The sequence below is a fragment of the Leguminivora glycinivorella genome, chromosome 18 (assembly GCF_023078275.1).
Source record: "Leguminivora glycinivorella isolate SPB_JAAS2020 chromosome 18, LegGlyc_1.1, whole genome shotgun sequence".
Taxonomy (NCBI): Eukaryota; Metazoa; Arthropoda; class Insecta; order Lepidoptera; family Tortricidae; genus Leguminivora; species Leguminivora glycinivorella.
Genome location: NC_062988.1, coordinates 1,373,815 through 1,387,998, shown reverse-complemented (window position 1 = coordinate 1,387,998; position 14,184 = coordinate 1,373,815). Strand labels below are relative to the sequence as shown.

At 37.3% G+C, this 14,184-nt stretch overlaps 2 protein-coding genes across 3 annotated transcripts in view; both read right to left on the bottom strand.

Annotated features, from left to right (window-relative positions):
- Positions 1-14,184, bottom strand: part of LOC125235733 (prothoracicostatic peptide-like) — a 316,691-nt gene that overhangs the window by 82,020 nt on the left and 220,487 nt on the right. The gene's annotated exons all lie outside the window — the stretch shown is intronic.
- On the bottom strand, positions 6,477-13,153 carry LOC125235736. Its single transcript, XM_048142313.1, has 2 exons — positions 11,540-13,153; positions 6,477-6,939 (listed from the first exon to the last, which is right to left on the bottom strand). Exons 1-2 carry the CDS (start codon positions 11,819-11,821, stop codon positions 6,913-6,915), a joined length of 309 nt encoding a protein of 102 aa, XP_047998270.1. The 5' UTR covers positions 11,822-13,153; the 3' UTR covers positions 6,477-6,912.

Sequence of the window (14,184 nt, the reverse complement as noted above, 5' to 3'; positions counted from 1 at the left end):
GATATATCTCCAGATGATTGCGAGAGTTTTTCAGAACTATCTACTGATCTTGTTTATCGTCTAGAATGATTTGCGCACTATGCTACTATTACTATATCGACACACAACGCTAACGATATCCGATTTATCGACTATCGATATTTGTACCAGAACATATGGCGTGTCATAAAGAAATGATAAACTGATTCCGTACACACAAATTGAATCAAAATATCAGACATTTTGAATAATTTAAAGAAGATGACAAACAACGCGCATACTGCTGTCAAATCTTTAAGCTGTAGCCATATTTCTATGGTAGTTCAGATCCGTTGGCTGTGCTGACTGTACGCTGTAGCACGGTGCCGATAGCAAATTAATAGAGTCAGACTCCCATTAGTGTTAGAGGACAGATGCACAATACAGCCCAGATAAGATTATCGAGCTATCCGCTATTAATAGGTACCGGCGGTTATTGCTATAATAGGACTAGCTGTATAATGTATATACTGCGAGGAGCTGGTACGGTGGACTTGAGTAGTAAAGCAATCAATGAAATGTCTTTATTCACGGTTGCTTCTTTTAGTGAATGGAAGATGAACAGTGAATGAAATACGAATGATTTTGAAATTGAAAACTTAGACATAGAAGTGGTTTTAAGATTAGCTATACCAAAGACATATGTAACTCCGTATAGACGGATAAAGTCTAAGAAAAAAACGTACCTCAAAGCCCTAGAGAAAAAGGTACGGTGGCCAAGATGGCGTTACACCTTTGGGGAACGCTCGGCGTCTTCGTTTGTCCTTTCTATCACACCAATACGGCGGAAAGAGACAAACGAACTTTATCGGCTTGATAACTTTAGTGTACGTTTATGAGTAAGGGAAGGGGGTAATATGATTGTAAATTTTTACAGCAGAATATTACGATTTATTACTTATTCCGTGTGGTGACGGGTTAAGAATTTCACCACCCCCTTTCTTCCCGTGGGTGTCGTAGAAGGCGACTGTGGGATATGGGTTAAATTGTGGCGTAGGCGAGAGACTGGCAACCTGTCACTGCAATGTCACAGTTTCTTTTTTCTGTCAACCCCTTATTTGCCAAGAGTGGCACTGAAACTTGGGTAGTTTCATGTGCTCTGCCTACCCTTTCATGGGATACAGGCGTGATTATAGTATGTATGCATGTATTACTTATTACGCTCAACTAAGTAACTAGGCCTTATTGGAATTAGTTCGGTTTCCTCACGATGTTTTTCCTTCATCGAAAAGCGACTGGCAAATATCAAATGACGTTTCGCACATAAGTTCCGAAAAACTCATTGATAAGAGCCGGGGTTTAGGATAATCCGGTTTTACAACGTCTGCATGAAATTATGACTAAACGCATAAAGTTAATCCTAACACAAGTCGCGTACAAAGTACCTAGCCTTGTCGCGGCATACCGTACAAGTCACAAGTCGCTTTGACCCACTTGCCGAGTGCTGACTTGCAATGGGCTGCCAGTGTCACGGTGAGTGCATGTTACACTTCTACAAGCAATAGGGCTTATAGTTTTTTACATTAAGCAAAACGGTACATGATTCATGTGTCCTTTTTACCGTTGACAGCTTTTGGTACATGCCTACAGAGCCGCCATTCATAGAGTCTGACCGGAAAGTGAAGAGTCGTGAAATGTATGGGGTCTAATACATTCCACGACTCACGACTCCTCACTTTCTGTACAGACACTAGTATACAAGGGGTTTGCATTGAAATTCAATGAGGAGGCACACTCGAAGCTTGTGACAGATGGCGCCACCTTATAAGTCCATTGCACAGACAAAGAATTTAATACGTGAGAGTGAGAAGAAGATATATTTTTCTCTCTCTCACACATATGAACGACAATGACATGCCCATTATTACACTTACGTACAGGCGCCGCCTAAAATGTCAGTGCCCGGCGGGATAACATGTCAGTGTATCTCCTCATTCACATTGACAAAATAGCTTGAACATGTTAAATCCATTAAACTGCAATTGAAATTCCTATCTTTTTTGTGCCAATGTTTTCATTTCAATGACATACAAACACAACTATTAAATATGTGTTTGTATTGTTTTTATTTATCAAGAATAAATGATTTGTATTATGATAATAATAATGATTTGTATAAGGCGGAAATTAGTTTTTTACCTCACCCACACAAAAAGGGACTTTGTTTTTTTTCTACGAGGGAGCAAACTGACAATTTTCTGTTCGAGAACTTTGTTGTCAGTACAGAATATTAACGCAACGAGTTTGCATACCTTTAAATGTCTGTCACATAATTAATAATTTACATCTTGGGCGTTAACATTTCAATACTTACTATTATCGAAATCCCTCGCTACGCTTAAAATTCAATGTGATTGCCATGCCCACAATATTGCTGCCGATATACAAATACAGTTGTATTTTTATAGCACCCTAAAGAAAAGGATGCATATAGTTTTCTTTGTTCTTGTTTACTGACACACTTGTTTGACAAAGTATAGTACGCACTTACCTACAAAAATATTGACAAAAATGTGCAAACTCTTTGTTGCGTTAGTATTTTACACTGGCAAATTAATTCTACAACACAAAATATTGTACCTATGCATAGCTGGGCATTAACTCGTTAATCCGTTAATCGTTAATTAACGAAGTTAACATTTCGATTAACGGATTAACTTTTAAGTTAACTTTAAAAAATGTTAACGGATTCGTTAACTTCCGTTAAATTTCATCGAGTCCGTTAATCGTTAATCCAGCACCCCAAGCGGCTCGCTGCGCCGCGAAAACCACTTTCTTACCACTACTGTAAAAGCCCGTAGTACGGCAAAACCTAGGTTTTATCGGTAAAAGCAAATCCGTCGGTTATAAACAGTCTAAAGACCAATTGGCGACTTTGGATCACTTATTCGAGATCTTCTAAATCTTATTAGGCGTGCTAGATCGATCACTAACCTGGGAATAGAGTGCAATCATCAGGCATGACAGTTAGAGTCCGGCGTGGGCCTTAGATTACTCTACCAAGTTATCGTGGCCCACAGCATCGAGTTGTCATCTCAAATCTCAATCTGAAGAACCGACGCACCACGATCGCGACCGCATGAATGACCCAATAATTACCAATCCGAAGTAAAACCTAGGATTTAGCCAACCAACGGCGGTACACGCCCGAAGAGACCGAAATTATTACATTTCGGTATTTTACCGATTGGCGTCACAGGTTTTAATGGTTTTTGGTGGATACTTAGTAAATAGAAATACATAATACCTACAGTGGAGTCCTATTTTTATGACGTGTTAACGGATTATCGATTAACTTTAACTTCCGTTAAATCTACCGAAATGTATCGCTTTAACGATTAACGAAGTTAACTTTTTAAGTAACGGATTAACGATTATCGAAGTTAACTATTTGATTAACGGTGCCCAGCTATGTATCGGCACGGCGGTTTAGTTGATCTCTATCAAGTTCGTGCGGTATCCAAACACTGTATTTGTAGTTTTTTCCCAACTCGTGTAAATGTGTTTCTATGGTGACATGAGAGCAGCCTAACTCGGTAGCAAGAGTACGACTCGTTAGCCTCGGATCTCCTTCAATTAAGGTTTTTAATTTGGCTACATCAATCTTCACCGGTCGACCAGACTTAGGTTGATCTGATAATGAAAAGTCGCCACTACGAAACCGCTGGAACCATCGTTTCGCCGTGGCCTCAGACACAACTTCAGGAGCAACACGCTGACATATATTACGCACTGCTTCGGCGGCTGAATGGCCAGACTGAAATTCATATAGTAAGCAATGCCGTACATGCACTTTTAATTCGTCCATTTTCTTCCTTATATTAGCTCGGCGACAGCTAGTGAATGACTGACGAGAAACTGTGCGACTCGCCCTTTATATACTTTCGACCATAGAAGATTCTAGAACTCTCTCAAAAATTTTATGTGGAATTCAATCGATCGCTCATTACTTTCTTACCAACCCAATATAATAGAATATGCCCAATAAAACAACTGAACAAGCTTCGTTAAACTTTATTTGATGTCTTAAATGTTTGTGTCACAGAACACATTTGTACATTTATTTAGTCGCATACATCTGTATACTCCACAACTATTGTTACTATTGCTATTTACAACAGGGGAAGACAATTATATAACTCCGTATAGACAGATAGGAAGAAAACGGCCAAACTCAGAACTATAAAGAAAAAGGTACGGTGGCTTAGATGGCTTTACACCTTTGGGGGTGCTCGGCTAGATGGCGCCAATATTAGTATTTTACACTTTAACTCATATCAAGCTAAGAATATGGGTCAAATTTTCAAAACTGTGGTTCAAAAGTTTTAAGCCTGTGTCGAGAGATAGCAGTATAGGCACTGTGATTACACATTTTACTTTGACAGTAACTCTTCTTCAGCTAGTAGATATTCCGTGCCACGACCGCATTATTTACCGCATGTATGATTTGAAGAACCACTGCAATTATTACAAAGGGGGAACCTAAGGGCACAGTACAAGAAAGAGCTCTATCTACAGTATGGCCACACCCAGCAATAAACTCTGAACTAATGTAGATACTTACTACAATTTAAATACACGTGACTATCAAATTAAACAAATATCATGACTATTATTTTGAAAAATCTTATCTCACACTGATACTTAATATTGAAACGCAGTGCCTCTACATGGACTTCATATAGTTACTATATTCTTCTTTTCATTGACAGAAAAACAAAGTGATGCTCTCCAGCAATGTATTTAAATACAAAATGCAAATACTTTGGTTTTTTACCTATTTCAAATAAAAATACAAAATAGTTTTAGAAAAAGGTATTTGAAATACAAAATGCAAAATAGGTATCTTCAAAATAACTTTATTCAAATAAAATACTTTTTTGACATAAGGTAAAGCTTTTATTCTAAAGATGTGTTTAAAACACAGAATCACCAGAGAGCCCAGAAACCTGGCTCTATAGAATTAGCACGTTAAAAAGTGAAGCCAAAAATTGGCTGTCTCCATGTCTTTTACCTAATATTATAAAAATCTAATGAAAGAGTTATTAGGGAAGGTTGCTATCATTGGACCACTTCGCTGCTCTATATATATAGTCGGTGGCAAAGTTCCTTTTACCTTCGTGCCTCGATACCCTCGCAACGCTCAAGATTCCACTTTTTGAACCACTCGCTACGCTCGCGGTTCAATATTGAAATCTTTCCCTTGCTCAGGTATCAATATTGGCACGTCCAGTTAAACAACTACTTTTCCCCCTTGTAAAACAAATAAATATTATTTTTTCAAACTCGGTAAACGTAACAACTGCCGCGCGGTGCAGCAGGACGTCGACGCCGTACTCAAGTGGTCGCACGATAATGGCATAGTATTAAATTCAGAAAAAACCAAATTGCTCATTTTACACTCACCTTACTTAACCCCTTCCTGTTCGTCAGACCCTACAATAGTTACGCATGACTTCTCTTGTTTGCATAATAATCTAGTTTCGTGCCGATGTAAGCCGATTGAGAGAGTTAAATGCATCACTTACCTCGGTATGAAAATAGATGAAACCTTTTCATGGTCTTTTCATATAGAGCATTTATGTAGTAAATTAAGAGTCCTACTCGGTAGATTTTATCACCTTAGCTATAGAATACCAGCAAGCACCCTAAAATGTATCTATATATCTTTAGTGGAATCAATCATAAGTTACTCTCTGGACTGCTATGGCCTGACTTTTAAAACAAATTTGGAAAAAGTTGAAAAATTGCAAATTAGATTTCTCAAATTATTAGTGAGCAGTAAAATTAAGAATAAATATAAAAATGATTATTATAAGTTATTTAAATTATGTAAAATTCTTCCAGCCACTCTTAAACACAAGTATCTATTATTAGTTAATCAGCATGGCAATCAAGAGAGTAACTTATCTGAAATGAGCCAACAATATAACACCAGATCTGTAGCTGCAGGTAAATATGCTGTCCCCAGAGTAAGCAATTACTATGGGGATAGGCTCATTAAAAAACGCTTACCTTATTTACTCAACTCTTTACCTGTGGCTATTAGAACAGAGAAAAACAAAAATAGATTTAAGAGGGCTTTGTTCAAACACTACCTAGACAAAATTTAGATGCCTCATTTATTTGTGAACTACCTAACCATCTTTGGCAATATACTTATGTAGATCTGTATTCATTACCATGACAACTAATTATAATTATGTACCTTTAGACTCACCCAGATCCCACAGTCAAACTGTGTAAACAGTTTTGGGGGACATTGTATTTACATTTAAGTTCCTATGTAAGATGTTTTATTAAATAAAATAAATAAAATAAAAAAACAGTCAAGACGCTAGCTTTTTTGAGAAATTAATCGTATTTAATCTAAAGAACCTTCCCTTAAAGTTAACGGAATTCAAAAAAGTAAGTAAGTAAACACTTTATTGTACAAGAAAAGAATGCAACACATATAATTTAAAATAGAAACAGGGTGTATAGTTTGCTAACTGGACACCACCCGACTAGTCGGGGCAGAGGTAGACCAAAAAAAACGAGGCGAGATGACCTCGACGTATTTTGCTGCGGCTAGCCGAAGCAGGCGGCAAAACGTGATGGGTGGCGGAAGAAAAGAGAGGCCTTTGCAGTGGGTCACAAATAAGTATAGGCTAGGAAAAAAAATTGTTTGCTCTTGCCTGGGGGTTTTTATCTAGCACGAAGTCGAAACTCCAAAACCATGCAGAGTGCGTTTTTTAAAAATGTAAAAAAAGTACCTACAATTTTTTTTTCATGAATATGTACACTACTGTACTGTAAACACCACAATCAGAAAAGGTATCCGGGGGTGGCACATGAGGAGCCCACGACGGTCCTGGTCAGTTCCATGTCGCTAACAGGTCCGGGTTCTCCATTTTAGTAGTAGCAAGGTGCTCCGCATTCCTGTAATAATGGTGATATAGTCAATGAACATTAATTAACAGTTATTTGTTATGCTAGGGGGCAAAGTTGTATTTTAACGCCGAGTGTGGAATTGAAAAATGAGCAAGTGAAAGGATTCTATAGTTGAACCACGAGCGAAGTGAGTGGTTCGAGAATAGAACTCTAAACTTGCGTGTTTTAAAACACGAGAAGTAAAATACATTTGCACCCGAGTGTAACACAAAACTTTTCCCCTCACTATAGCGAGGAAACTACAACGCAAAAAATGCGTTTATCACTGCTTCCAGTAGTTCCACAGGTGGTAAATCATCTTTATTACTAGATTCACCTACATTTATCAATTTTAAAGCAGTTAATTTGACTTTATTCAAGGTCAAATTACTTTACCCACTAGTGGATAAAATGCGTTTTTACCCGCTGGTATTAAAGGACAAAACACGTGTTTCCGAGCTAGTGAGGGGGAAAATGTTTTTTCATCGCACTCTATTGCTATTTTGCACTTAATACATGCCAAGTTGCGCTTTCGCTTTCTCCCAGACCGGACTGTAGCTCCGGTTAAAAAGCCGTAATATAAGTAGTTCTCGAGATATTAAGTTATGTGACAGACGGACGGACACACAAGACGGACGGAACGGCACCATAAAGGTTCCTTTTGTACCTTTTTGGTACGGAACCCTAAAAAACCGCCGCTTTTGGAGTTCTGGTGAAAGGTACTTACGAATGTTGAATAGGCTACTTGCCTCCTAGTCAAATCAGCTTCCCTTTAAGAACTGTCAAAACGAATTTTAACGTTTTGCTAATATGAAATCGAATTGAGTGACGTCACGTTCAACTCATTTACTTTATATATTTCTACCTGACGAATTAAATAGAATTTGTATTTAAAAATAACTTCTATCCATGTTTTCCTTATATTTATCTGATGCTTTATTTCGTGCATGGTATTAAATAATTTATTTTAAGTACAGTCAAGTTCCATGTTGTGTAGAAATGTGTATTTTTTAAAACTGCTTTCAATGTCTGGTTATTTGATGGAAATACAAATGAATACATCAATAACGTATACCTACCGTTAAGGTTTAAGGAGTTCCCTCAATTCGTCATGAATCCAATATCCGACTACCTATAAGAAATCGAGTTTGACAAAATTTGAGTTAAAAACTCAATATGCTTAGCAAACAAAGATCCTTTTGTGTCGTCTTTGAGAAGTTTCGTTCTGATCATCATAAGCAGTTCCACTGCACCAACCCCAAACTCAAGTAATTTCGGAGAAAATAGGCTGTGACAGACGGACAGACAGGCGCACGAGTGATCCTATGAGGGTTCCGTTTTTCCTTTTTGAGATACGGAATCCTAAAACCAAAGTCATAATAAGTGTCTCGTTCAAATTTGAGTAGTTCCGTTCTGATCATCATCAGCAGTTCCACTGCACTAAATGTCACTGTTCGGTACGGTCGACTACAAAGAGATGTATCCATTTCTCACCTTATTACGATGCAAGAAGCTGAAAAAGTGTATACATCTCTTTGTAGTCGACCGTAAGTAAACGCATGCTGTTCTTATAATAACACAAAAACCAATATATGTATACCTGAATAAATTAAAGTTATGGTCTTTGGGAGCCTGGGGTCTGCTTTGACAATCAATCCCAAGATTTGGCGTAGGCACTAGTTTAACGAAAGCGACTTCCATCTGACCTTCCAACCCGATGGGTAATTAGGGCTTTATTAGGATTACCCGGTTTCCTCACGATGCTGTCCTTCAGCGAAAAGCTACTGGCAAATATCAAATGACATTTCGCACATAAATTCCAAAAACCTCATTAGTGCGATCCGGGGTTCGAACCCGCGAGCTCTAACGCGACCACTGTTCTGAACGTAAATGCATACTGTTCTTATAATAATACTAAATTAAGTCACTATAAGTGTGTCGTCCAGATTTGAGGAGTTCCTTTATGACCATCATCAGCAGTTCCACTGCACCAAATGTCACTGTTATGAATGTACTTAAATTAAAGCTATTCTCATATAAATACCAAATTCATTGTAAGTGTGCCGTGCAGATTTGAGGAGTTCCATTCTGATCCATTTCCATCATCATCAGTTCCATTGCACTGAGTTCCACTGTTCTGAACATAAATGCATGCTGTTCTTATAAAAATACCAAAGTCACTATGAGTGTGCCTTTCAGACTTGAGGAGTTCCGTTCTGACCATCATCAGCAGTTCCACTGCACCAAATGTCACTGTTCCGTACGTATATGCATGCTGTTCTTATAAAAACACAAAAATCACCACATGTATGCCTTCAAGATTCGAGGAGTTGCCTTGATTTCTCCAGGATCCCATCATCAGAACTGGGTTTTGATAAAAATAGGACTAATCTCAAATCTGTATACATATATACATTCAATCAAAAAAAAAATGAAATCGGTCCTGTAACAACGGAGAAATCGACAACATAAAGAAACCGGTCAAGTGCGAGTCGGACTGGCCCACTGAGTAGTATCCGTACAAACTTACAAAGTTAAAATAATCTCATGTATCTCATATATGTACCTATAACTTTAAAGATTTGACTATAATTACCTATAGGTATCGGTGAATTCGCTAACTAATTTGCGCGACCTGTTTAGTATGTTAGTTTTTCAGGGATAATTATTTCTTAATGTTAACTCATTTGCATAGTTTAATCTTAATTTAGAAGAGATTTTTTTACATATAATCTCGTATTCATTTGTAGTTCGATCTGTTCGATAAAATCCGCAAGGGTGGTTAAATTGAATTTGAATCAGCCGGTCATTTTTGCGACTGTTCTACTTCGACAGACTTTCCTCCTTATCTCTAGTCTCCCTGGCAAAATCTTATTGGTAGTTGTCACAAAAACCTACTTTTTCCATAAAGCCTGGCTTCCACATATGCGGAATCGAGCGGCGTCGAGTCGAGTTTTCATCTTATACATTTGAATGCTATTCGACGCATCATGAGAAATGCAAAATACGAAAGTATAGCTATTAGTAAACTACGTAATAATTTATGGCAGAAGGTCCTTTAAGTATTAGGGACTGAATAAATTAACCGACTTGGTATTACAGGGATCTCAACTCTTTTTTACGCCAGAAGAACTGTGTTGAAGGACCAGCGATTACGTAGTTCCTGACGAACTATTGTAATATAAAATAAAATAAAACGGAAAAATAAAATTATGGTAATTGATGCGTGCCGAACTTACTGCTGTTGTTTTCTCGACAGTTCAGCGGGCGGCCACCCTTTCGAATATTTACTTGGTTCACTCTTTCTTGTGTACACTCGCGAATCGTTATTTATTTAATTAATAATTATAACTTTATTCGTCGTTGCGGATATTTTTTCACATTGACATCGAATGTCTTTTAGTTTAGCAGATTGACGTATTTTCTTATATTTTTTAAGAAGGTCGGCAAAAAGGCGGGTGACGCGACAAATAAAAATGAGGTTGAACCTATCATAAGGAAGAGCGAACGGGATGGACGATATGAATGATAATGAATGAAAAGGGCGCGAACAAACTGAGTTGCGAAGACTTGGTGTTTTTACAAGTTTTGTTTTTGATGGGATACAGTATCTATTGTCTTAGTCCGTTTTTATCCGATCCGATATCGGATGTCGGAAGGATTTAAATGGAAAAACCGGCCAAGAGCGTGTCGGGCCACGCTCAGTGTAGGGTTCCGTAGTTTTCCGTATTTTTCTCAAAAACTACTGAACCTATCAAGTTCAAAATAATTTTCCTAGAAAGTCCTTATAAAGTTCTACTTTTGTGTTTTTTTTCCTAATTTTTAAACTTATGGTTCAAAAGTTAGAGGGGACGCACATTTTTTTCCTTTAGGAGCGATTATTTCCGAAAATATTAACATTATCAAAAAATGATCTTAGTAAACCCTTATTCATTTTTAAATACCTGCCCAACAATATATCACACGTTAGGGTTGGAATGAAAAAATATCAAACCCCACTTTACATGTAGGGGGGGCAAACTAATAAAATATTTTTTTCCAATTTTTATTTTTGCACTTTGCTGGCGTGATTGATATACATATTGGTACCAAATTTCAGCTTTCTAGTGCTAACGATTACTAAGATTATCCGCGGACGGACGGACGGACGGACAGAAAGACATGGCGAAACTATAAGGGTTCCTAGTTGACTACGGAACCCTAAAAACAAGTAAAAATATAGGTGAAATTATGTTTTCTTCAACTCCCGGGTTGCAAAACAATGCCATCTAGTTTTGAACCAAAAATTGAGCTTTTTTTAGGGGTACGCTTTTTTGTATGGGCTATGTCAGTCCAGTATTAAATGGTTCTTGATTATACTAATATAATATAGCAATACCCATGACGAATTTGTGTCAAATGTCAGATTCCAAATTGAACATTAATTTTGAAATCAGCAGCCCCGAAACCTAATTTACGACACTCCCATGACGACACAAAAGTTAGGAAAAAATGGGTTCTGTAATGAAATTAATGATAATTATACTAATGGTTAAGATGTGAACTTAAAATATAGCTTTTTTGGCTCACCTTAACTATAAACTGAAATAGACCTACCATAACTACTTACATAATTTGCTAACTGCCGGACAAGCGCTTGACGAGCAGCGCGACCCAGCTGCAGCTCTTTGTTTAGCCAACACCTGTCAGGAGCCATTGCCAAATAAATATCAGCATTCTGCTGACGGGCGTCAAACTCCGCCGCTAATCTCTGCTCCTGCTGCTGCTCCTGTTCTTCGTGTCGGTTCAGCGGAGGCAGTTCACAATTCGCTTTGTTAGCTATATTGTCAAGCACACAACACGTTTTAACGATCTTAGCTGCCGCTGCTGGCTTGTAGTGCAGTTTCTCCATTGACGACAAACACTACCAACTGATTTTTAGTCGCCCAAAACACCGCTCTATACAGTTGCGGGCTCGAACTTGTAAAGCGGTATAACGAGCTTCTGGAGATCCTACAGGTGCATCCAAAAGTCAGTGCATCCATCAGTAGTGTTTGCCTCTGTGGGTAAGCTGAATCACCTGAAAGAATATAAAAATGTATGGCTGTGATATATTGAAATATACAATTATGCTACGAGTGTTTTGTCTAACAGTTCTTACTTAGAGTGATATTTAAATTGACTAAACAATAAATCACACGTGCACGGAAGAAGATATTACACAGAAGATACTATATTTATTTTAGACATTTGTCAAATTTATGTCACGTTAGCTTTTTTTTAAATATAAAATTATCATATCTACGTTTTCATGATGGGTCTACACCGACGCAAATGCACGTCATTCTTGTTTATTTTTTTAATAATGCCAACGCCATCTTGCGACGAGTAGAGGAACCAAGTTGTGCCGAAAAAAACTTGCAATTTACTCTTTGGTACGACAAAATCCCCGTCTAAGTGTCATAAACCAAACATGGCGGCCATACCCATCGACAAAAAAGTCTATATACTGTGCCATTCAGGAGAACGCATGCCTTGGTTCGTATTGTCAGGCCATGAGAGATTAAATTCGTGTAAAATTACGCAATTCATATCTTTGTAATGATATGATGATTCGAATTGCAATCTCATTCTGTCACTTTGACACAAGAGTAAAATCAAAGTAGAATCAATACTAGAGTCGTGACACGTTAGCAAAATGCAGACCAACAGTGTGTACCAAAAGTATTGCCAGTATTACAAGTTTGACCTAAAAAAGGGAATTTAATCGTTTGCCGTGCTTAGGATTTCTACAAATAGGTGTTATTTGTGAATATTTTATCTTTTTGTTAGAAAGGCTCGGACGTATCGCGAAGTTTTGAGTCAAAGAGATTAATCAACTAACATATTTTTAAGCAATATTTTTTTTAAATATTTTTTGGTGTAGCTGGCACGACGACGACCGTCTATTAGCAAAAAAACATTTTACTTCAAGTAACAGTGAAAATGGAGATACGAGGTGATAAAAATGTCATATGTTATTTATTTCAAAGATAGAAGTCCGTTCTTTTAAAATACTCAAAACTTAAAAAATACTCCATCAAAAATAAATGTTACAAAAATTTTATCCGGTACATTGCCTGAGCTCTAGTCCCAACCTAGTACCAATCCAGATGACAGCTGCACGTATTCGACAACCCGTGATCCAATCCACTATCATTTGAGAGTCAACGTGAAACGTCAAATTCGCCATGCCGAATTGAGCCCCAGGGTTTTCATTAAGGTTATCTATAGATAGGTTAGGTTAAGTGAGTTTTATGTCAATTCTGAACAGTTACGTGTTTCAGACAAAAACCAAATGATGACAAACGAAAATGTGGACAAACAATACGTTATTACTTTATGGGAATCTACCTGGACCAGAGAAAAAAACCCAACTAACCTAAATGGCATGGGCATGACCGGTGGTAGGGGCTGCATAGAGAGAAACCGACCTTACTTACTATCCGTGTTGTGTCCAAAATCACCGGCTTCTGCATCTGACCCTTGACTTGATCCAGCCACCTAGCAAGAGTCTCTCAAGATGATGCATGTAACTACGTCCAAATATCGGGAGCTCAATAAAAATCAAAAAGGTAAATCACGGTCTATACCGCGGTCATTAAAAGTTTAAAAAACTTTGGTGTACACTGAATTTCCGATCCTCAGTATTTGACTTCAGAAAGGCATAGAATTAGAGATTATAACTTTCTAAACCTTTTAATCCCCGAGGCAAAGGAGGTTGAAACTTTGATGCCAAAACGCCTGTGTGGCAAAATAGGATGACCGATTTTGATGTGGTATATTGAAAAGAAAATAAATAAGTTTGTTAGCGGGAGTTTTGGCTAAGATTTCAGTGAAGTTTAAAGAGTTATTTCATTTTTATTTATTTAGACTTTATTGCACGACACAAAATTGTACAAATGGCGGACTTAATGCCTTAAGGTATTCTCTACCAGTCAACCATTGGATCAAACAGAAAATTTAGTTAGTGCAGGATTGCCAATATAGAGATGTGACAAGAACACAAATCAAATTACCTATGTATCCAATAAAAGAAAATGTATATATGAGTATAACACATAAGTATATAGCTTATAATATAAACTTACATAAAAAACAATATTCAATTCAATTCAAAATATCTTTATTCATGTAGGCCTAGTTACAAGCTCTTATGAATAGTTCATTACATATATATTATGATCTTAATCTAACCTAATTATCAGAGCAATTTATTGTTGTAAATTATTGTTC

Bases quoted from the DNA above. Each gene is read 5' to 3' on its own strand.
- LOC125235736 (XM_048142313.1), bottom strand. From the start codon at position 11,821: ATGGAGAAACTGCACTACAAGCCAGCAGCGGCAGCTAAGATCGTTAAA. The intron at 6,940-11,539 runs GTAAGTAGTTAT...CCATTATTACAG, and splicing joins TCCGGCAGTTAGCAAATTAT to GAATGCGGAGCACCTTGCTA.